General features: G+C 39.7%; 1 protein-coding gene and 1 gene segment (V, D, J or C); both read right to left on the bottom strand.

The window, feature by feature from the left end:
• Positions 1-2,736: 2,736 nt before the first annotated feature.
• On the bottom strand, positions 2,737-12,800 carry LOC133131601 (uncharacterized). The gene is made up of 10 exons (XM_061246972.1): positions 12,656-12,800; positions 12,210-12,517; positions 11,327-11,432; positions 10,823-11,137; positions 10,246-10,411; positions 5,590-5,678; positions 4,098-4,436; positions 3,790-3,807; positions 3,517-3,623; positions 2,737-3,412 (listed from the first exon to the last, which is right to left on the bottom strand). Exons 1-10 carry the CDS (start codon positions 12,696-12,698, stop codon positions 3,398-3,400), a joined length of 1,506 nt encoding a protein of 501 aa, XP_061102956.1. The 5' UTR covers positions 12,699-12,800; the 3' UTR covers positions 2,737-3,397.
• A 5,898-nt stretch (positions 12,801-18,698) lies between these two features.
• LOC133131600 (T cell receptor beta variable 7-2-like) lies at positions 18,699-19,357 on the bottom strand. The segment is given in 2 exon segments: positions 18,699-19,099; positions 19,225-19,357. Coding segments are annotated over 2 exon segments (444 nt in total).
• Positions 19,358-24,990: the final 5,633 nt, after the last annotated feature.

Here is a 24,990-nt window from a genome sequence, read left to right as displayed (position 1 = left end):
TACACAGTAATCAACAGTAATGTGTTGGTAATGCTAAAACCTGCAGAGATCTGGGTGGCCACTAGAGGCCAGTATCACTGAAGGTGTTATACAAGTCTTTCCTATTTGTTTGTTTGGCTTTGTTCTATTTACTCTTGGTACATGCACATAATACACACATCTCTTATCACACCCTGGTTTAGTATGCCATGAAATGTTTTTTTTGTTATTGGGAATTACAAAAATACAGAACCTAAGAGAGATAAACTATTTTAGAAGCAGTTTACCATTGGCCTATAAAAGGCAAATGTTCAAGAGAAATAAGTGTTAATAAGCTAGCCCAGCTGTAGATGGGAATGTCTGGGCTGTTTGTCAAGACAAATTCACTCCAGATGCTGAGGTTCTTGGTCGTACCAACCTTAGAATGCTGTATAAATGCTTTTATGTTTGGCTACTTTCCAACCAAAAGTATGCATCAACATTGGCCTTTCGTTCAGAAATGCTTGCCCCTTTCCTTTATTTTTGGGATTGTCCAAATTGTATGTAATGTACCTTTATCTTTCTCATCCTCATGTTTCTATAATTCAAACATGCCGTACAGTAATGTGAAACCTATATTTTTTCTCTGCTTTGGCAGTGAGTATATCATTAAGCACCTTCTCATCTGAATCTTTAACTGCACAGTGCAGGCCCCTCTATGTACAGGTACAGACAAACCCAAAAGGTGTACAAGATGGACTTTAACACTGTTCCAGTGTTAAAGAAATTCCCTGTGACAACATGAATAACATTTGATGTAGTGGGTATAAAATATCGAAAGCATTTGATACGTGCATTCCAACCCCCACCCCACACTTCTGGAGCACATACGCACACACACACACACACACACACACACACCCCTGCTTCCTGCCTGCTGAATGAAGGCACACCTGCTATGTTGAGCCTGGCTGGTGTGTTTGAGAGCTGCACTCCTTCTCTGCAGCTAAAAGCATGCGCTTTGGTTTCTTGGCCTACTTCCACTTTGCCCACACTACGCTCAGACTTTCCAGAGTAAACGGCACATTCTCACCCACCAAACCACATCCTGCTGCGCCTCGTACAGGCTGTTCCACTGTCAGACTCACCTCTGTTTCTCCCCTGCAGCAATTCAAATCAAGCACAATGTGAGTGTCTGTATTAATGAAATGAAACCCATAAGTATATATATATATATATATGTATTTCTTATTATTTGACTCCCAGTTTGTCTTAGGTAGACATCATGGAAACATGCTTGTTTGACAATTACCTCATTTTAAGGTGATTTAAATGAAACAAAGACAGACACACCGCCGTTTTTCTACTCAATTGTACTTGAAACATCATGAAATTATATTTCATTGTTTTTTTGTTGTTTTTTTACTGAAAGTCTTGACATTTGGATAATAGAGTATGTCTTCAGAAGAATAAGTAAACTGGAAATTAAATGTTTTAAATTCTGTACATGAATGTACAGTATGATAATAGTCACATTCAGTATACTTGGAAAAAATACACAGAAAGTACACATATGTGATTGTGATTTGCAGGCTTATATATCACTCCTTTGATTAAATAGAGTTACTGGTTAACATGCAACAACAGTCATAACAGCAGTAAATTCTATATAGTGTTGTTCTGTGAATTGTTTCATTGGTGTGAATAACTGGAAGTATAGTATGCTGTTGTCAGGCAACTGTATTTTTCTCAGAAAGCCCTGCCGTTCTGGAAACCCACTCTAAGATGAACAGGAAATATGCTATCTTTAATAAGCCGTGCAAACAAAGCAAGTCATTCTTTGCAGACGCCCACACTCCAAAGCAAAGTTCATAACTGTGCCGATTGCGCAAGATGCAGTGCAGTGACGCTAATGCTGAGTTTGCATTGCATGTCAGTTATATAAATAATTTTGGAATTCACAGAAAGAGAGCATGCGGCAGTAAATTAATATCAATAAATGGCAGTGCACACATTTCTGTTCATTGGGACAGAAAGTGGCAAGTTTTCTCCCTTGCAGAAGAGATTTTCCAGGCAGTACCGTTTTTCTGGCTCACGCATGCAGATTGCTGCCTTGGTTAATTGGTATCCAGATGCAGTCTAATTACCAAACCAATGATCTGTTATTGGTAGGTGGGCTCTGCCCTATTTAAGACTAATTGTCCCTCAGCTCTGTGCTTGAGTGTTACATTGTGTTTCAGACACCAAGCCAGGTAGAGGTAGCCGTCAAGGCTGGTTTTTCGCTTAGGTGTTTAAAGGCGTGTTACCCCATATTCGGGTAAACTGATCAGTTCGTCTTTAGTATTTTCTTTCATGTATTGAGTCAAAATAGACTCTCTTGTACCAGGTTTTTGGTACTATTTTAGTTGCTGTTTCGCCAGGGAGTTTCCAGTCCTGTTTTCTGTTTTCCCCTTTCTCCTCTAGTGGTTCCCCTAGATTATATTAGTCTTATTGCATATTTTTTATTTTCAGTATTACTTTTAATTTAAATAGATACGCATTCCGTTTGGCAGTTTAATATTTAAATGTTTTTTATATATATACACACACATGTATATATATATATATACATATATTGATTATGGTCTATGGTCATGCAATTCTCATATAGCCTTTATCATTTTTTAACAAGAAAGGCAGTTACAAGTGCATAATGAATATAGGGACTTGTATAATGATTATAATGAATTCCTAATAGGATATTATTGCATTTTTATAAAGGAGAACAACAACAAACAATTTATAGCTTAAATTCATTTTTGCTGCTTTTATTTAGTGAGTACGTCAGTGTAAGGAATCAACATTCTGTAGCCATTGGTTTATAGAAAGCAGGAACCGGAAAATATCACAATAAAGATATAGGCTAGATATAGCTACAGTATACATATTGCATACAAACATGACACACACATACTCTTTTGTACACACTTTTCTATAAACTACCCTAATATTCGATAAACTGAAACACGTAGCTTTAATAATTATAGATTTCTGCTCAACAGGATTATAAGTATAAGTTCTCACAGCCATTATTCAGGTAGTCAATTTACTTTTATATTACATTACTTTATCTTATCCCCCCCAAAAAACATATTCAGAACAAGGGTGTCTGAATTTGGTCACATGACATCCTCTGAAATAAACATACTATGCAGGTGGTGCCCTGACAGTAATATTTTTCAATAGCTGCTGTATATAAAACTGCAATTACTTAATGTGACTTATTTTACATAATCTAAAAATACCTGATACACCACAACTACTTGGGTATCTAAGAGATGATGACATGCAACAGCTAATGATGAACTTATACATATCATAAAAATATAAACCATAAACATATAAACCAACATTTTTCAAAGGATTCATTTGATGTTCCTTCTTGTCCGTCTACTATCAGTCAAACCTTTGAGCCCTGGGGAAAAACAAAATATTTATATTAATTAGCAGCATTAGCCATGGATACAGTGCTGGCAGTGCAAATTACCTTTTGGGAGGATAATTTCAATAGTTTCTTACCTTGAATTTCCACACAAAGATTGTGAGAAACAATGCAAAAAGCGCACTTTTCACCAGGATGAGAGTGTATGATAACTCCGCTGCATTTCCACTCCACTTGTTTTCCTCTGATTGTGAAATAAGAGATAAATCAACATTTTAATAACAGTGAGGAGAAACACTCCCAACAAACAACAGGAATTAAACAACAGGCTTTAATGTGGTAGGAATTATTGTCTTTTTATATTAATGTTTCTATTAGCCTTTCAGCTATTTGAATATAATCATTATTACCTGCTGTAGTTCCACAATCTGAAATAAAAAATGAGTGTTAAAATGTAATTTAATTCAGTTTTATAGCACATTCATCAATGTTCATGCTCCTCAAGTTAATTACAAGTCCATGCCATCATTTTCATAGTCAACTTTCATAGCCAACATAAAATACCCAAAATGTAACCTTGCTGTACATAGAATAAATATGTAAACTTCCCTGTTTGGTGATGTACACGTGTTCTGCAAGAATGTTAATCTATGTAGACTTATATTATGATCACATAAAATGAATGAATAGCTAATTATGAAATTAATTATTTACTTACGCTGGATCCCTCGGATGGTGGCAGGAAAGCATTTGGTTGCATTTCCATTGAAGAAGCAGACTGAACAACTAAATAGATTTTTGGTGTTGGACCATTCTTTCCAATGGACCCTCAGTCGACTGGTGATGCTGAATGTACTGGACTTCTCTGACCATGCAGCGGAGTCGTCCATCTTACAGCGGTCGGTCTCATTGCGCTCGTTGATCTTCCAGGTGATCGAGACATGATCAGGGTAGAAACCAGTGGCCACGCAGACCAGGGTGACCAGTTTCTTCCGCGTAGTCTCCCTTTTGGACGGTTCGAGAATTTTCACAGTTGTCGGCTCTATGATATCATTTTCTGTAAGTCAAAATGAAGAGAGGAACATCCTGTCTGTCAGTATCATCTAAATCAGGACTGGATGAGAAGGGGACATTATAATAGACTCAAATGTTTGAAGAACACATATTCACAAACCTCTAATCAAACTCACCCAACACTGTGAGCTTTGTTCCTGTGCCAAAATACAGTACATTTGCCGAGCACGGTCTTGCATGACCGATACAAAAACTATCTTTCTGTCCCGTTTACTCTACTGGAACTCACTGCCATGTCAATCATTGATATAAAATCCAATCTGTACTTGATAAATGTTTTACTTACATTTCCTTGCAGCATACAAAACATGTCAGGAATAACAATAATTTCTTTGTTTACTCCAAATCATACAGCAAAATATATGGTGCTATCTTACCCAGAACAGGTAACTGGGTGCCTTCCCTGAAGAACAGCTCCCAGTTATCACACTTTCCTTTAGTGATAATATAGCTATGCTAGTTATAGCTATTATAATGGCATGTCTCTTTGAAAGAACTTCTGCTGTACGATACTTGCTATAATTTTAATCCATTAAACTCAAATTATGTTTGCAGTCATTCCAGAGCAAGATTCCAGAGGTTTACTAAGCAGTCATTCCAGAGGTTTACTTCTGACAGTTAAAGCTTAATTAGTAACAAAATTTACTTTTCTTTTTTGGCCTTATGTTGACATATTTTTTTAGCTTTGCTTGATTTTGCTGAACTAAGAGTTGTCTGATGTAACATGCTCTGGAGAATGAATAATTTATTCCTTGTAACTGAACTAGCTGATACGAGATATTTTAAATAAATTAACCCAAAACAAACCCAAAACAGTTGACACCCCTCTTACCTAAAACTGTGAGTTTTGTGCCTTTTCCGAAGTAAGCACGATCAGTGTTCACATTGTTTTTTTGCTGCAGAAAAACTGGCTCCTAAGTAAAACTCCCGTTTCTTTGGAAACAGACATTTCTGAAACCTGATGTACTATACAGTATTAATGAAGGTCAGATTAATTAAATACTTTTTAGTAGTTTACACTATTTGCAAGCAATCAGAAAAGCCTTTACTTTGAACTTCTATAAATGGAGCCTCATATATGTAGTTATTTTTAGATAACAGAATAAAAACTATGGTAATTTATTAAAATGTCTTACCTAATACTGTAAGCTTGGTTCCTTCTCCAAAGTACGCTGGATTATTGTATGCACTGTTAGATAGCATGCGCACAAATCTACTCTGACAGATTTCAGTTTACCATTGTCACAATTTCATTACATGTTAAATTTTATAACACAAATGCAAACTTCTTGTCGAATTTGATTTTATGTTGCCACAAGAGCACAACCGCACAATCGTCAAAGTACAAACTATGTGATATGCAAACGGATCCACGCTTACTAATATTTTAATTATTTTAACTTATCTAATTTAACTAAACATTTACTTATAAAATTAGTGTTCTAGCAACTCGCTTACCTAAAACTGTGAGTCTGGTTCCTTTTCCAAAGTAAGCTTGATTCAAGTTCACAGTGATTTCTTACAAGAGAAAAACTGTCTAATTTGCAATAGGACATTCTCAAACCAACGTTGAGTATGCAGTGACAATCAGAACACAGCTATATTAAAGAAATATTTCTGAATTACCTAAAACAGTGATTTTTGTGCCTCCACCAAAGTATGCAGGATAGTTGGTCACATTGTTTTTAAGCTGTCATAAAAGCCTTTCCTCCAAACACAGAAAACGGTCCTATCTGGATAGTATGTATAAAAATGACAGTTTACTTTTATTTACAATGACTAGTTTGGAATGAAATGTCATTTTTTTCTGTCTTACCTATCACAGTAAGCTTGGTTCCTCCACCAAAGTAAGCTTGTTCATAACTCGCACTGCTAGATGGCATGTGTATAATTCCCATTGCAGGAATTCAGCTAATCATGGTTCGATTCATTGCCATTAAATACCTTGATTTTATTAATATTTTTTAGGTTATCTGAAGCTAAATTGCCCCCCAATCATCAAAGATGGACAAATAGGTACTACAGAGTTTTTCTACTCAATCCAAGATTACTGATTACTAAAAGAACATATACTGTAATTTGGCACCAACTGGACAGACCAGCATTCACTCCACTTACCGAGAACAGTTAGTTTGGTTCCATCACCAAAGTAAGCTTGCCCAGCATTCACCTTGATCTGAGGTAGAATTAAAACCTATACTCTTCCAGGACATGTAGTGAGATGTGGCCTCAATTCACGAATCGTAGGCAACGCTATAATAATCTCACCACAGGACAGAGGAAATAGTATTTTTAAAAGCAATTTACACAAACCGAAAACTGTCAGTTTGGTTCCTTCTCCAAATAATGATGGAATTGAGGAGCACTGAAGGAATTAGCAGCCTAGGAAAAGTACCGCTACACTGCCAAGTTGTTGAACATAAGAGATTGTCTTGTGATTAAAAACCTACAGTGTAGAACGCTGATTGGAAATTGGATTGGAAATTATTTTCTTACCGAATACAGTTAGTTTTGTTCCCCCGCCAAAATATGCTGGAGAAGTTGAGCACAGCATGAGATTTCTGACTAAGAATAAAGGCCGTTACTTATGCCAGTGCTGTTAAACCATTAATGCTCAATTTATACAAAATGTATTATTTACCATCTTATAATGGTTCATAAAATGTCATATTTAATAATAAAATAGATTTTGAACTTACCTATAACTGTGAGTTTTGTGCCCGGACCAAAGTAATACTGAGTGTTTGCACATTGCTCAGATCATGGCACATAACATTTGGCTTGTATACCTTACACAGAAATGTACATTTCTTACCTAAAACAGTCAGTTTTGTACCTCCACCGAAATAGGCTTCAAGTCCAGCACAGTGACTGGCCCTCAGTAAATTACAACTTCTTGAAAAATAGCTCAAAGCAACAGAATTGGTATGCAATAACTCAGAAATGACACATTGTGTAAACTTACCCAGCACAGTTAACTTAGTTCCTTTTCCAAAGTATGCTGCTGATCCAGTGGCACCATGCTCAAGCCAAACACATGAATATTGGCACTGTCGCTGATGAGGTCAGGTTGTCTCCATGTCATTATGTGAAATAGCAGCATTCCACCGTCTCCTGCAGGTTACTCAGGCCTGTTTTGTGAGGAGCTGGATCCCTGCCAGTGACCACCGGGCCGCCATTTTGGCTCTGTTGCCGGCCTTTGCCACTGTCCTCTGAGGCAGAGGTTTTTGTACAGCCATCCTACGGAGATGTATCACTGTGCCCCCCCCTGTCCCCACGGTGTTAAACAGTCTAACAAAAATGTCAGGCCCCACTCCTACCCCTGCAGTGCGGCTAAGATGTGAAGTTGGCGGATCCGATAAGATATATCTATTTATATGCCAAACGAGAAACAGCGAGACATCTGTCATGACATGGTGTTTGGAGGATGCACAACGGCGTGATATGGAGCCACATTTCTGCGATCCGCCCCTCACCTGCGTGACATTGGAAGAGTGCCAACTATATGAGGTTCACAGGATAGAGTAGGGCAGAGTATTGTATCCATCCACACTTGCTCATGTCTCTATAACCTGATTAATGTTTGTAGTAATATTCCACACTGTATTCATTAAACCATGTTGGGTAGTTGTCCTTTCGTTATACTTGATTCGCAGATTAATTCAAAACCTCAGTTCCATGGTTTTGTCTAATCAATTTAAATGAGGGATAACAATACCTTATTTTGAGAGTAGAGAATTGTTTAGCTTTCAGGAGATACAGGGGACTCTTTCTGCACTTATTAAAATGGAGTATTGCATGCGCTCAATAATAAAACAAAGAAAATAAATAATTTGATCAAAGTTGAGCTCCCAAGAAGGAATTCAAACACCAGCCTGTTGTGCAACCTGTAGGGGGAGCTCTCTTCAAGGTCAACTGTTCTGTTGAGGCAGTCGCCAGAGAATGCAGGCAGTCTACAGACTGGATATGCTATCGTGTAAGGCTGCTCATTTGAGATTGTTTTGGATTAAAAGCGTCTGCTAAATGACTAATGCAAGTGAAGATAATCACAGTGTTTGGAGATGCATTCACGTCTAACTTGTGGAAAGTTTAAGAGAAACATTAGTTTTACTACTGTCAATCCCCTTTTAAAGGGCCAGTAGATCCAGTTTTTCTGCACTTTGACTTCGATTCAGCAAATGACTAATTTATAAGGAATGCTTGGCAGCTGCTTTAAGTCTATGGTACACTTGCTGAGCTGTTATGTGCAGATAACCATTCAGATATCTGTTGCAGCATGTCCACTTGCAGTAGGGTCCTTGGAATGTGATAAGTGATATCTGGCATGGCTGTAAATAAAGGTGAGTCATTAAAGGTTGGGACATGTGATGGCAGTTCATTCAACTCTAATCTTAAAGATATGCCTGCTGTGCATACATTATACACATTCAAAATCAAAGACGTAACCTTGGTGGGGGGCACTTTGAATAGTTTGTTATATGAAAGCACACATTGAAAAATGTGTTGCTTTATTTGACTTTTATTTAATTTAATTCATAAGAGTTTGTCAAACTCCTTGGTGGTGGGGGGGAGGGGGGGGGCATTATGTATCTATAACACTTCTTTTTTTTTTTACTTCTACTGCTGTAGCCTATCAGCTAAGGGTTATGATGCGTTGTGTTTTCAGAGATGCTGTTTTGCATACCACGGTTGTAATGTGTAATGTGTATTTGCATTATTGTCACCTTCCTGTTAGCTTTGACCTGCAGAACTGCTGCCCACTGGATTTATTTTAGTTTTATGCACCATTCTTTGCAAACTCTAGAGACTAGTGTGCATGAAAATCCCAGGAGATCAGCAGTTTCTGAGATACTCAAACCACCCTGTCTGCCACCAACAATCATTCCATGGTCAAAGTCACTTGGATCACATTTTTTCCTCATTCTGATGATTGATGTGAACATTAACTAAAGCTCCTGACCCGTGTCTACATGCATTGCACTGCTGCCACACAATTGGCTGATTAGATAATGACATGAATAAGTTGGCGTAATAAAGTAAAAATGTTCTTAATAAAGTGCTTGGTGAATGTATACGCACATGGTGCAAAACAATATAAAATCTATCACTACAGGATTTTTAGTCCATAGTAAACAAAGCAGGAAGGTATTTACAAGATAGGTTGAAAAGTAATAACAGCACAAATGCAGCCTTCATGTTCTCAGGACAGCTAAAGTGGAAGAACAAGCAGTGCAGTTTCATCTCTGAGACCAACCACTTCCTGTCCGGTCATGTTATTGTAGACAAAATGGAGGATGAAATGTAACACCTTGGTGCTCAAGTTGTCACGGTTCCAGCTGGAAGCCACCAGATGGAGCCCTAGTTTGTTTTGCATTTCTGTTCTGCGCTTGTGCTCTGTGTTCTTTAGTTCCAGACCTAATTGTTTGTATTTTAATATGCTTGTTTTGTGTGATTTTGTGTGATTTGTAAAAATGAGTGGTATATTGTAAGGTTTGTTTGGGAACCATAAAAAGTGATTGTATGGTTATGAATGGATAATAAGTTAGATACATTATGTTGAGTTCAGATTTGACCCGCTAACACAAAAGTTGTGTGCAGCTTTCTAACACATTAGAGTGGTTAAGTGTAAGGGTTTCAGGCCCACTGTACCACTGTGCCTACTAGCTGCACAGAAATAAGTGCCACTGTCTTCAGCACTCAGCCTTGAGATAACTAAAGAGCCTCTCTTATCTCCACTTCCTGTCAAATTAAATTTCCCTTTATACTTTTCATCTTGAGTTACAGTAGCATACGCAAGGAATCCAACCAGCTCCAATGCCTGTTGTGCTTTAACTTCATGGTACCACAGCATTGTGTAATAGCTGCTGTCGTCATGTTGGCAGGTGAGCTGGACATCATCACTGAGTTTCCCAAAGAGAGATGATGGGGACTGCTCAACATTGATGGCTCCTGAGAACCCTGAACAGAGGAGAAAGAGCATTTATAATTCAGAGCAACACACATATACTGTATGTAATATGTCTAACAGATATTTACTGTATGTGAGTAAAATAACATATACTATATAATAATAAATAATATAGTTGGCCAAAGCACTGTCTACTTACCAAACAGAGAAATTATGCAGACATTGATTATATAGCAGACTCTATCCATCGTAAAAAAGTGCAGGGTGTTCATGCTACAGGACTCGCATTATAGAGAGGAATGTTCTTTCGATTCAGAACATGACCAAATGAGTGACACTCCTTAGGCTCCGTTCTCTCATGAGCCCTGTGGTCACATGGTATGTCTGCGGCTAGTGTCGCCTCCCCCTACTGGCAGGCCCTGCATGAGTTTTTGTTCATGGGTGAGCCAATGCTGCCCCACTGTGCTGAGTCGCTGCACAGAAGTACACCGCACTGTCGGGCATCTGCAGCACTTTGATCCTGAATGATCCAAACAGGGTCTCTGGCTTCTTTATCTCACATCTTTCTGTCCAGTTGCTGAAGTCGCTTTCAAACTTTGCATCCTCATTTGTGAGAATGTATGCGATTAACTCGATGCCTTTACCAGGCAGCTGCCGGTACCAGTATAAATAGTGTAGACTGCCGTCCTTGTGAGAGCAGGAGATCTCCACTGATTCCCCAGTCTTCATCACAGCAACCTTGGGTGTCTGGATGACATCAGCTCCCTGTGCAAATGCTGTGAAAAAAGCAAGCAGTCAGTGAATTGTTCTCGAGAAAATGGCAGCGTCAATGGACCGGGGAACAGTGATGAGTACTGCATTGAGGGGTTAAGTGTACATTGCATCTGAAATGGAAATAATGCATCAGGAACAATAAGGTGTTGACAATACGTGTGGCATTTTGCAGCAAAAGTTGAAATTCACACCTCTCAGCTGGGAGTAGAAGAACAGGAGAAGTACAAGCGATTCACAAGTGCTCATGTCCACGGCTTCTTCCCTGAGATCTACTGTATGTGTGGTGAACACCCAGCGCTACAGAACATCATGACAGGAAGTGATAAACCTGACAGGAAAGCAACCAAAAAACTATTAGAGTTTTACAGTTTTACAGTTGTTCTCTGCAGTCTTTTAATGAATCCATCTGAATTGAATGGACAAATGCAATGAAATAAAAATGAAATGAAATGAAAACTGAATCCATAATCCTGTCTTTACAAATGGGATTTATAGGCCTAATTCAATTAGTAAACAGTTTGTAAGACAGTAACTATCATAGGCAATGTATTTATTAACAATAATGAACGCATGCATAAAGTTTGTTCAGGATTTATTGATTACATGTTTTCTTCATCTGTTATTTTGATCAAAGTATTTATATTGCTAACATTAGCTACATTAACATTACGGTCCATTTAAACTGTTTTAAAAATATATAAATTATAGTTAAGTAGATACTTTGAGTGAGTTACAATAGCTTGTGATGGCTTAAAAGACCTCTTAATGTACACATGCTATGTTGGGATATGCTATCAGTATAAACCATATGAATATAATGAGGTCATGAATTACCTGACATTTATTTAATCTTATTTGGGGATTGAAGATTTTTAATGGCTGGTAGTAAATACATGAAGTAATTATAATTAATGACAGTTTACGAATGGTTAACAGACTATTTAGTAATAGTGCCTTTCAAAAGCAGATACTAAAATAAGTGCTACCAATTGGGTATCTTAATACCAAACATTTTATTCTGCATTTAAATAATCTATGACGTTTTTGTGGAGGAGGAGGGACAGAGTCGCTTGCTGTGGGACTCGCTGCACAGAAATAAACACTTGTGTCTGACTCCTCTGTCTGAGTGATACTGAGAGAGATATTCTCTGTCTTTGGTCTGGTGCTGGTGAATCTAGCGCTGATGTTCTCTCCCCTCTCTGGCTCATTCAGGTACACAGAAAACATGACAAGCTGTAGTCCTGTAGAGCTCTGCTGGCGGTACCAGTACATGTAGGTATCAGAGCCACTCTGTCTGCACTGGAGCTCCACAGAGGAGCCTTGGGTCACCACTGTCTGTGAGGGCCACTGAGAGACCTTCTGTTGAGATTGACACTGGACGTCTGAAAAAAACAATTTGCTCATGATGTTGAAATGTAGCACAGTTAAAACATTGCTAAGCATCAATTAAGCTGATAAAGTGTTAAATTATATTACACTTATAATATGGCACAGTAATTTTACATCTTGGAGGCACTTACAAGCCAGGCTGGAAAGTATAAGCAGTAAAAGAGCAGAATCCATTCTAATAGTTTCTGCTTTGTACAGCCGATGAATTACACTAAACTGTGCCTGTTAGACTGAACAAACTGAACAAACACACACCCACCCACACACACACACACTTGCATCAACTCTTTCATTTTTGAGATTACCCATTTCCTGTCTGGATGTGTTATCACACTGCTATTCAAAAGCATAACCAATTAAATCCAACCTTACTCTATTGCATGAACCACCTACTCCAATCATCTCCTTGTTCAAGCAATGGTCCTGTCCCGCCTGGACTATTGCAATATTCTGCTGGTTGGCCTTCCAGCATCTGCCATCAGACCCCTACAACTGATCCAGAATGCTGCAGCCCGTCTGGTATTCAATGTTCCCAGACATTCACATGTCACCCCCCTGCTCAGCAACCTCCACTGGCTGCCTGTTATGGCTCGCATCAAATTAAAAACTTTGGTGCTTGCATACCAGGCAGTTAAAGGATCAGCCCCTGTATATATTCAATCACTTATCAAGACCTATACACCAACAAGACCCCTCCGTTCTGCCACTTTGTGCCGTCTGGCGCCTCCCCCTCGCCACACCTGCACTTCACGCTCATGACTGCTGTCTGTCCTGGTCCCATGGTGGTGGAATGACCTCCCGGTGGATGTCAGAACGGCAGAGTCTCTGACCTCCTTCAAGCGCAGATTGAAGACCCATCTCTTCAGGCTCCACCTTTCCCTCCCCAACTCACCACCATGATTAGCCTTAGACAGTAATTGCACTTATGTATAGATTGTATAGACATTGTAACTTGTATAGGTATCGTTGTTTTTTATTGGCTGTTGTATTGTTGTATTCTACCTGCCAACTGTGGTATGCTAGTTTGAAGGTTGATTGTACTCTTCAAGGGTTCTGATTATCTGTATGTTTACACTAGGACTGGGAACTGTACTGTCCTCTCAGGTCCTCTTTGCACTTGTTCTTGTGTTTGATTTGCACTTTGTTGCACGTCGCTCTGGATAAGAGCGTCTGCTAAATGCCATTTAATGTAATAAACCCGAACTAAATAAATGTATCTATCTATCCTTCATCAACAAGAAACTTGCTTTCAAAAGCTGAGGTCATGACTGTCTCAGTGTGATTTCACCAGGTGGTTTATGTAGGCTATGTGCATGTTATCCTCATAACTTCATAAAGCCTCCAGTTTCTATCTAGGTGTTTTCTTATAAAGGTGCACATAATCTACTGCCAGTTTTTATGTTCATTATATGAAAGTGATCACATTACTACAAAGAGAATAACTCGCTGGTACCAATACATTCTGTCATAGTTGCTGTCATCATGTTGGCAGGTGAGCTGGACATCATCACTGAGTTTCCCAAAGAGAGATGATGGGGACTGCTCAACATTGATGGCTCCTGAGAACCCTGAACAAGAGAGGAGACGTTTCAAACAGAGCATGTAATGTACATCTGTGATGCTTAACAAATATTTAAATCAATAAAATAAATAATAGCTTTAATAAAATAATAAATAAATGAAATGTGTGCAGCCAAACTATTTGATTGGGGCAATGCGATCCTTACTTAACAGATAGATTATGTAGAGAGCACATGAAGGTAGATAGCAAATTGTGTCCATCTTCAGTAGTATTGTGTGTTCTGATGGATCATCACTGAAAGCACCTTTCCTCTGTTTCAGAACATGAGCTGACTCCTACAGAGTCACACTCTTCACAGCTCATCTCAGATCTGCTCTGAGGAACTGAATATCGCGTATCATTTCTGTGAGGTCACACTCGTGTGAAACATGGAGGTTATGTAGATGTTGCCAGTATTAGCTCCCTCTACTGGTCAGCCTTCTCCCCGTGTGAGAGACAGCGTCCCATTGTGAAAGCTTATTACTTCTCAGCTGATGGTATGAAAAATATGAATAGTTAGAATAGAAGTCGGATTACTGCATAAGAAATGACACAACTATGACAAAAATAAACAGTAAGTCTGCATTTGTGGACTGCCCTCCAGATCAAACCTCATATTTTCAAAAGGTTCTTGTTTGCTAGCAATTTAGATATTGTCTTGTAGGCTGATTTCTATGGGAATTCCAATCCATTTCTAGTACACAGCATTTCAGCATTCAACATTACTTGCCATTTTGGTCATTTTTTCATCAATATTTTACAAAATATTCTAAATAGTAGGGTCAAGTAAAAAGATTTCAGTTCATTGCTAACTATTAATACCATAAACCGCATCTAGTCAGTTAACACCAGAATGAGAATGTTTTCAAAATGATTGGCTTACTCTAATAATCTAATAATCTTATGTTTTGTTGCAGGAGGAGGGACAGAGTCACTTGCTGTGGGACTCGCTGCACAAAAGTAAACACCTGTGTCAGACTCCTCAGTCTGAGTGATACTGAGAGAGATATTCTCCCTCTTCGGTCTGGTGCTGGTGAATCTAGCGCTGATGTTCTCTCCCCTCTCTGGCTCATTCAGGTACACAGAAAACATGACAAGCTGTAGTCCTGTAGAGCTCTGCTGACGGTACCAGTACATGTTCTGGTCGGAGCCACTCTGACTGCACTGGAGCTCCACAGAGGAGCCCTGGGTCACCACTGTCTGTGAGGGCCACTGAGAGACCTTCTGTGAAGACTGACACTGGACATCTGCAAAAAAAAAATGTTTTGCTCATGATGTTGAAATGTACCACAGTTAAAACATTGCAAAGCATCTAGTAAGCTGATAAAGTGTTAAATGATATTACACTTAAAATATGGCGCAGCAATTTTAGGTCTTGGAGGCACTTACAAGCCAGGCTGGAAAGTATAAGCAGTAAAAGGGTAGGATCCATCCTAACAGTTTCTGCTTTGCACAGGCAATGAATTACACTAAACTGTGCCCGTTAGACTGAACAAACTGAACAAACACACACACAGGTGCATCAACTCTTTCATTTTTCACATTACGCATTTCCTGTCTGGATGTGTTATGACACTGGTATTCAAAAGCATAACCAATTACATCCAGCCTTACTCTATTTCATGAAGCTGAACTAAATAAAGTAATCTATCTATCCTTTATCAACAAGAAACTTGCTTACAAAAGCTGAGATCATTTCTGTCTCAGTGTGATTTCACCAGGTGGTTTATGTAGGCTACAGTGCATCCGGAAAGTATTCACAGCGCTTCACTTTTCCCTCATTTTGTTATGATACAGCCTTATTCCAAAATGGAATAAATTCACACACAACACAATTCTACACACAACACCCCATAATGACAACATGAAATAGGTTTATTTGAAATTTTTGCAAATTTATTAAAAATAAAAAACTTAGAAATCACATATGCATAAGTATTCACAGCCTTTGCTCAATACTTTGTTGATGCACCTTTGGCAGCAATTACAGCCTCAAGTCTTTTGAATATGATCCCACAAGCTTGGCACACCTATCTTTGGGCAGTTTCGCCCATTCCTCTTTGCCGCACCTCTCAAGCTCCATCAGGTTGGATGGGGAGCGTCGGTGCACAGCCATTTTCACATCTCTCCAGAGATGTTCAATCGGATTCAAGTCTGGGCTCTGGCTGGGCCACTCAAGGACATTCACAGAGTTGTCCTGAAGCCACTCCTTTGATATCTTGGCTGTGTGCTTAGGGTCGTTGTCCTGCTGAGAGATGAACTGTCGCCCCAGTCTGAGGTCAAGAGCGCTCTGGAGCAGGTTTTCATCCAGGATGTCTCTGTACATTGCTGCATTCATCTTTCCCTCAATCCTGACTAGTCCCCCAGTTCCTGCCGCTGAAAAACATCCCCAAAGCATGATGCTGCCCCCACCATGCTTCACTGTACGGATGGTATTGGCCAGGTGATGAGCGGTGCCTGGTTTCCTCCAAACATGACGCCTGGCATTCACGCCAAAGAGTTCAATCTTTGTCTCATCAGACCAGAGAATTTTGTTTCTCATGGCCTGAGAGTCCTTCAGGTGCCTTTTGGCAAACTCAGGCGGCCTGCCATGTGCCTTTTACTAAGGAGTGGCTTCCGTCTGGCCATTCTACCATACAGGCCTGATTGGTGGATTGCTGCAGAGATGGTTGTCCTTCTGGAAGGTTCTCCTCTCTCCACAGAGGAATGCTGGAGCTCTGACAGAGTGACCATCGGGTTCTTGGCCACCTCCCTGACTAAGGCCCTTCTCCCCCGATTGCTCAGTTTAGACTGTGAATACTTATGTACATGTGATTTCTTAGTTTTTTATTTTTAATAAATTTGCAAAAATGTCAAAAAAACTTCTTCATGTTGTCATTATGGGGTGTTGTGTGTAGAATTTTGAGGAAAAAAATGAATTTATTCAATTTTGGAATAAGGCTGTAACATAACAAAATGTGGGAAAAGTGAAGCGCTGTGAATAATTTCCGGATGCACTGTATGTGCATGTTATCCTCAGAACTTCATGAAGCCTCCAGTTTCTATCCAGGTGTTTTCTTAGAAAGGTTCACATAATCTTCTGCCAGTTTTTATGTTAATTTTATGAAAGAGACCACATTACTACAAAGAGAATATCAACATTGAAGCAACGTTTTATTTTGTTTGGATGTGTTAGTGAATGCAGTCACAGAGAAAAAGAAACGTTCTTAGGCATGTTTAAACAGCAGTTGTGGTTGGTGGGTTTTTTTGTGAAAGTGCAAGACACTCTGTACCACTGTGCTGACTAGCTGCACAGAAATATGTGCCGCTGTCTTCAGCATTTAACTTTAAGATGAATAAAGAGCCTTTCTTATTTCCATTTCCTGTCAAATTAAATTTGCTTGTGTACTTTTCATCTTGGTTGACATTGTCATTGTTAAGGAATCCAACAAGCTCTAATGACTGTTTCCCTTTAACTCGCTGGTACCAATACATTCTGTAATAGCTGCTGTCATCATGTTGGCAGGTGAGCTGGACATCATCACTGAGTTTCCCAAAGAGAGATGATGGGGACTGCTCAACATTGATGGCTCCTGAGAACCCTGAACAAGAGAGGAGACGTTTCAAACAGAGCATGTCATGTACATCTGTAATGCCTAACAAATATTTAAATAGTTGAAACAAATAATAGCTTTAATAAAATAATAAATAATAAATGCAGGCAACCAAGCTATTGATTGATTGAGGCAATGTAAGTCCTTACCTAACAGATAGATGATGTAGAGAGCACATGAAGGTCGATAGCAAACTGTGTCCATCTTCAGTAGCATAGTGTGTTCTGATGGATCTTCACTGAGAGCACCTTTCCTCTGTTTCAGAACATGAGCTGACTCCTACAGAGTCACACTCTTCACAGCTCATCTCAGACCTGCTCTGAGGAATTGAATATCGCGTCTCATTTCTGTGAGGTCACACTCGTGTGTAACATGGAGGTTATGTAGATGTTGCCAGTACTAGCTCCATCTACTGGTCAGCCTTCTCCCTGCGTGAGAGACAGCGACCCATTGTGAAAGCAGATTTCAGGTGACTCCCCACACATTCTCTGACATAGACAAGAAATTAGTTTTTAAAAATGCCTTGCACTAAATTAAACTTGATAGTGACAGTAAAGCAATATGTATGGCTGTTCTGTTGCAGTAAAATATGAATAAATAAAAATTAACCTGAGCTTTTCAGCTGATGGCATGAAAAATATGAAGACTTATTTTCTTCATAGAAGTCAGACAACAGCATAAGAAATTGCACTATGACAAATATAAACAGTACATCTGCATCACATCTGCATTCGTGGACTGCCCACCAGATCAAACCTTTTCAAAAGGTACTAGTTTGCTAGCAATTTACCATTGCTTGGTTGATTCTGAGATGTACTTGGATCAGGTATTGTCTTGAAGGCTGATTTCTATGGTAATTCCTATCCATTTCAAATACAAAGTTCAGCATTCAACATTACTTGCCATTTTGGTCATTTTTTAATCAATATTTTTTGAAGGAAAATAATTATTCTAAATAGTATGGTCAAGTAAAAAGATTTCAATTCATTACCAGCTATTAATACCATAAACCACGTCTAGTCAGTTAACACCAAAATGAAAATGTTTTCGAAATGATTGGCTTAGTCTAATAATCTTGTGTTTTGTTGCAGGAGGAGGGACAGAGTCACTTGCTGTGGGACTCGCTGCACAGAAGTAAACACCTGTGTCAGACTCCTCTGTCTGAGTGATAGTGAGAGAGATATTCTCCCTCTTCGGTCTGGTGCTGGTGAATCTAGCGCTGATGTTCTCTCCCCTCTCTGGCTCACTCGGATACTGAGAAAACATGACAAGCTGTAGTCCTGTAGAGCTCTGCTGGCGGTACCAGTACATGTTGGTATCAGAGCCACTCTGACTGCACTGGAGCTCCACAGAGGAGCCCTGGGTCACCACTGTCTGTGAGGGCCACTGAGAGACCTTCTGTTGAGACTGACACTGGATGTCTGTGAATTTTTTTTGAAATGTAGCACAGTTAAAACATTGCTAAACATCTATTAAGCTGATAAAGTGTTAAATGATATTACACTTAAAATATTGCATTGTAATTTTACATCTTGGAGGCACTTACAAGCCAGGTTGGAAAGTATAAGCAGTAAAAGGGCAGGATCCATTCTAACAGTTTCTGCTTTGTACAGCCAATGAATTACACTAAACTTTGCCCGTTAGACTGAACAAACTGAACAAACACACCCACCACAGAGACACACACACACACACTTGCATCAACTCTTTCATTTTTGAGATTACCCATTTCCTGTCTGGATGTGTTATGACACTGCTATTCAAAAGCATAACCAATTAAATCCGACCTTACACTATTGCATACACCTGAACTAAATAAATGTATCTATCTATCCTTCATCAACAAGAAACTTGCTTTCAAAAGCTGAGGTAATTTCTGTCTCAGTGTGATTTCACCACGTGGTTTATGTAGGCTATGTGCATGTTATCCTCAGAACTTCATGAAGCCTCCAGTTTCTATCCAGGTGTTTTCTTATAAAGGTGCACATAATCTTCTGCCCGCCTCACAGCAAGGAGGTCCTGGGTTCGAATCCCCATCGGCCGGGGCCTCTCTGTGCGGAGTTTGCATGTTCTCCCCGTGTCTGCGTGGGTTTCCTCCGGGTACTCCGGTTTCCTCCCACAGTCCAAAGACATGCATGTTAGGCTGATTGGAGAGTCTAAATTGCCCGTAGGTATGAGTGTGTGAGTGTGTGAGTGAATGGTGTGTGTGCCCTGTGATGGACTGGCGACCTGTCCAGGGTGTATTCCTGCCTTTCGCCCAATGTATGCTGGGATAGGCTCCAGCACCCCTGCGACCCTGATCAGGATAAGCGGGTTCAGATAATGGATGGATGGATGGATAATCTTCTGCCAGTTTTTATGTTTATTATATGAAAGAGACCACAGTACTACAAAGAGAATATCGACATTGAAGCAAGGTTTTATTGTTTTTGGATGTGTCAGTGACTGCAGTCACAGAGAAAAAGAAACGTTCTTTGACATGTTTAGACAGCAGTTGTGGTTGGTGGGTTTTTTGTGAAAGTGCAAGACACTCTGTACCACTGTGCTGACTAGCTGCACAGAAATAAGTGCCACTGTCTTCAGCATTTAACCTTGTAATGAATAAAGAGCCTTTCTTATTTCCATTTCCTGTCAAATTAAATTTGCTTCTGTACTTTTCATCTTGGTTGACATTGTCGTAGTTAAGGAATCCAACAAGCTCTAATGACTGTTTCCCTTTAACTCGCTGGTACCAATACATTTTGTCATAGTTGCTATCATCATGTTGGCAGGTGAACTGGACATCATCACTGAGTTTCCCAAAGAGAGATGATGGGGACTGCTCAACATTGATGGCTCCTGAGAACCCTGAACAAGAGAGGAGACGTTTCAAACAGAGCATGTAATGTACATCTGTCATGCCAAACAAATATTTAAATCAATAAAATAAATAATAGCTTTAATAAAATAATAAATAAATAAAATGTGTGCAGCCAATCTATTTGATTGGGGCAATGCGATCCTTACCTAACAGATAGATTATGTACAGAGCACATGAAGGTAGATAGCAAATTGTGTCCATCTTCAGTAGTATAGTGTGTTCTGATGGATCATCACTGAGAGCACCTTTCCTCCGTTTCAGAACATGAGCTGACTCCTATAGAGTCAGACTCCTCACAGCTCATCTCAGATCTGTTCTGAGGAAGTGAATATCGCGTCTCATTTCTGTGAGGTCACACTCGTGTGAAACATGGAGGTTATGTAGATGTTGCCAGTACTAGCCCCCTCTACTGGTCAGCCGTCTCCCTGCGTGAGAGACAGCGACCCATTGTGAAAGTGGATTTCAGGTGCTCCCCACACATTCTCTGACATAGACAAGAAATGAGTCTTGAAAAATGCCTGCACTAAATGAAACTTGATAGTGACAGTAAAGCAACATGTATGGGTGTTCTGTTGCAGTAAAATATTAATGAATAAAAATTAACCTGAGCTTTTAAGCTGATGGCATGAAAAATATGAATAGTTATTTTCTTCAGTGAAGTCAGACAACAGCATAAGAAATTGCACTATGACAAATATAAACAGTACATCTGCATCACATCTGCATTCGGGGACTGCCCACCAGATCAAACCTTTTCAAAAGGTACTAGTTTGCTAGCAATTTACCATTGCTTGGTTGATTCTGAGATGTACTTGGATCAGGTATTGTCTTGCAGGCTGATTTCTATGGTAATTCCTATCCATTTCAAATACAAAGTTCAGCATTCAACATTACTTGCCATTTTGGTAATTTTTTCATCAATATTTTTTAAGGCAAAATTTTTTTCTAAATAGTATGGTCAAATAAAAAGATTTCAGTTTGTTACCAGCTATTAATTCCAAAAACCGCATCTTGTCAGTTAACACCAAAATGAGAATGTTTTCAAAACTGTCGGCTTACTCTAATAATCTTGTCTTTTGTTGCAGGAGGAGGGACAGAGTCGCTTGCTGTGGGACTCGTTGCACAAAAGTAAACACCTGTGTCAGACTCCTCTGTCTGAGTGATAGTGAGAGAGATATTCTCTGTCTTTGGTCTGGTGCTGGTGAATCTAGCGCTGATGTTCTCTCCCCTCTCTGGCTCACTCATGTAGGCAGAAAACATGACAAGCTGTAGTCCTGTAGAGCTCTGCTGGCGGTACCAGTACATGTTGGTATCAGAGCCACTCTGACTGCACTGGAGCTCCACAGAGGAGCCTTGGGTCACCACTGTCTGTGAGGGCCACTGAGAGACCTTCTGTTGAGACTGACACTGGACGTCTGCGAAAAAACATTTTGCTCATGATGTTGAAATGTAGCACAGTTCCAACATTGCTAAGCATCTATTAAGCTGATGAAGTGTTAAATGATATTTCAATTAAAATATGGCACAGCAATTTTAGATCTTGGAGGCACTTACAAGCCAGGCTGGAAAGTATAAGCAGTAAAAGAGCAGAATCCATTCTAATAGTTTCTGCTTTGTACAGCCGATGAATTACACTAAACTGTGCCCGTTAGACTGAACAAACTGAACAAATACACACCCACCCACCCACCCACACACACACACTTGCATCAACTCTTTCATTTTTGAGATTACCCATTTCCTGTCTGGATGTGTTATGACACTGCTATTCAAAAGCATAACCAATTAAATCCGACCTTACTCTATTGCATAAACCACCTACTCCGCTCAGCTCCTTCTTCAAGCAATGGTCCTGTCCCGCCTGGACTATTGCAATTCTCTGCTGGCTGGCCTTCAAGCATCTGCCATCAGACCCATACAATTGATCCAGAATGCAGCAGCCCGTCTGGTATTCAATGTTCCCAGACATTCACATGTCACCCCCCTGCTCAGCAACCTCCACTGGCTGCCTGTTATGGCTCGCATCAAATTAAAAACTTTGGGGGTGTCTCGGTGGCGCAGCCTGCAGAGCACTGACCGCATGCTCATTGTGAGCTGCGACGTCAAATGGTTAGAATCCGACCGTCTGACAATTTGTTGCATGTCTTTCCCTCTCTCTCGCCCCCATTCTTCCTGTCTCTATATACTGTCCAATAAAGCTAAAAAAGGCCTAAAAAATATCTTAAAAAAAAAAAAGAAAATTTAAAAACTTTGGTGCTTGCATACCAGGCAGTTAAAGGATCAGCCCCTGTATATATTCAATCTCTTATCAAGACCTATACACCAACAAGACCCCTCCGTTCTGCCACTTCGTGCCATCTGGCGCCTCCCCCTCGCCACACCTGCACTTCACGCTCATGACTGCTGTCTGTCCTGGTCCCACGGTGGTGGAATGACCTCCCGGTGGATGTCAGAACGGCAGAGTCTCTGACCTCCTTCAAGTGCAGACTGAAGACCCATCTCTTCAGGCTACACCTTTCCCTCCCCAACTCACCACCATGATTAGCCTTAGACTGTAATGCACTTATGTATAGATTGTATAGACATTGTTACTTGTATAGGTATTGTTGTTTTTTATTGGCTGTTGTATTGTTGTATTCTAGCTGCCAACTGTGGTATGCTAGTTTGAAAGTTTATTGTACTCTTCAAGGGTTCTGATTATCTGTATGTTTAGACAAGGACTGGGAACTGTACTGTCCTCTCAGGTCCTCTTTGCACTTGTTCTTGTGTTTGATTTGCACTTTGTTGTACGTCGCTCTGGAAAAGAGCGTCTGCTAAATGCCATGTAATGTAATAAACCTGAACTAAATAAATGTGTCTATCTATCCTTCATCAACAAGAAACTTGCTTTCAAAAGCTGAGGTCATGACTGTCTCAGTGTGATTTCACCAGGTGGTTTAAGTAGGCTATGTGCATGTTATCCTCATAACTTCATAAAGCCTCCAGTTTCTATCCAGGTGTTTTCTTATTAAGGTGCGCATAATCTTCTGCCAGTTTTTATGTTCATGAAATGAAAGTGATCACAGTACTACAAAGAGAATGTCGACATTGAAGCAAGGCATGTTTAAACAGCAGTTGTGGTTGGTGAGTTTTTTGTGAAAGTGCAAGACACTCTGTACCACTGTGCTGACTAGCTGCACAGAAATGAGTGCCACTGTCTTCAGCATTTAACATTGTAATGAACCAAGAGCCTTTCCTATTTCCATTTCCTGTCAAATTAAATTTTCTCCTGTACTTTTCATCTTGGTTGACATTTTTGTTATAAAGGAATCCAACAAGCTCAAAAGACTCTCTTCCTTTAATTCGCTGGTACCAATACATTGTGTAATAGCTGCTGTCATCATGTTGGCAGGTGAGCTGGACATCATCACTGAGTTTCCCAAAGAGAGATGATGGGGACTGCTCAACATTGATGGCTCCTGAGAACCCTGAACAAGAGACGTTTCAAACAGAGCATGTCATGTACATCTGTGATGTCTAACAAATATTTAAATAGATGAAACAAATAATAGGTTTAATAAAATAATAAATAATAAATGCAGGCAGCCAAGCTATTGATTGATTGAGGCAATATGATCCTTACCTAACAGATAGATTATGTAGAGAGCACATGAAGGTAGATAGCAAACTGTGTCCATCTTCAGTAGTATTGTGTGTTCTGATGGATCATCACTGAGAGCACCTTTCCTCTGTTTCAGAACATGAGCTGACTCCTACAGAGTCACACTCTTCACAGTTCATCTCAGATCTGGTCTGAGGAACTGAATATTGCGTCTCATTTCTGTGAGGTCACACTGGTGTGAAACATGGAGGTTATGTAGATGCTGCCAGTACTAGCTCCCTCTACTGGCCAGCCTTCTCCCTGCATGAGAGACAGCGACTCATTTTGAAAGCTTATTACTTTTCAGCTGATGGCATGAAAAATATGAATAGTTATTTTCTTCATAGAAGTTGGATTACAGCATAAGAGATGACACAACTATGACAAAAATATATAGTAAGTCTGCATTTGTGGACTGCCCTCCAGATAAAACTTCACATTTTCAAAAGGTTCTTGTTTGCTAGCAATTTAGATATTGTCTTGTAGGCTGATTTCTATGGGAATTCCTATCCATTTCTAGTACACAGCATTTCAGCATTCAACATTACTTGCCATTTTGGTGCTGGAAAGTATCAGCAGTAAAAGGGCAGGATCCATTCTAACAGTTTCTGCTTTGTACAGCCAATGAATTACACTGAACTGTGCCCGTTAGACTGAACAAACTGAACAAACACACCCACCACAGAGACACACACAGGTGCATCAACTCTTTCATTTTTCACATTACGCATTTTCAACGTTTGTTACCAGCTATTAATTCCAAAAACCGCATCTTGTCAGTTAACACCAAAATGAGAATGTTTTCAAAACTG

Source organism: Conger conger, chromosome 6 (genome assembly GCF_963514075.1).
Source record: "Conger conger chromosome 6, fConCon1.1, whole genome shotgun sequence".
Lineage (NCBI taxonomy): Eukaryota > Metazoa > Chordata > Actinopteri > Anguilliformes > Congridae > Conger > Conger conger.
This window is presented reverse-complemented; position numbering and strand designations above follow the sequence as displayed.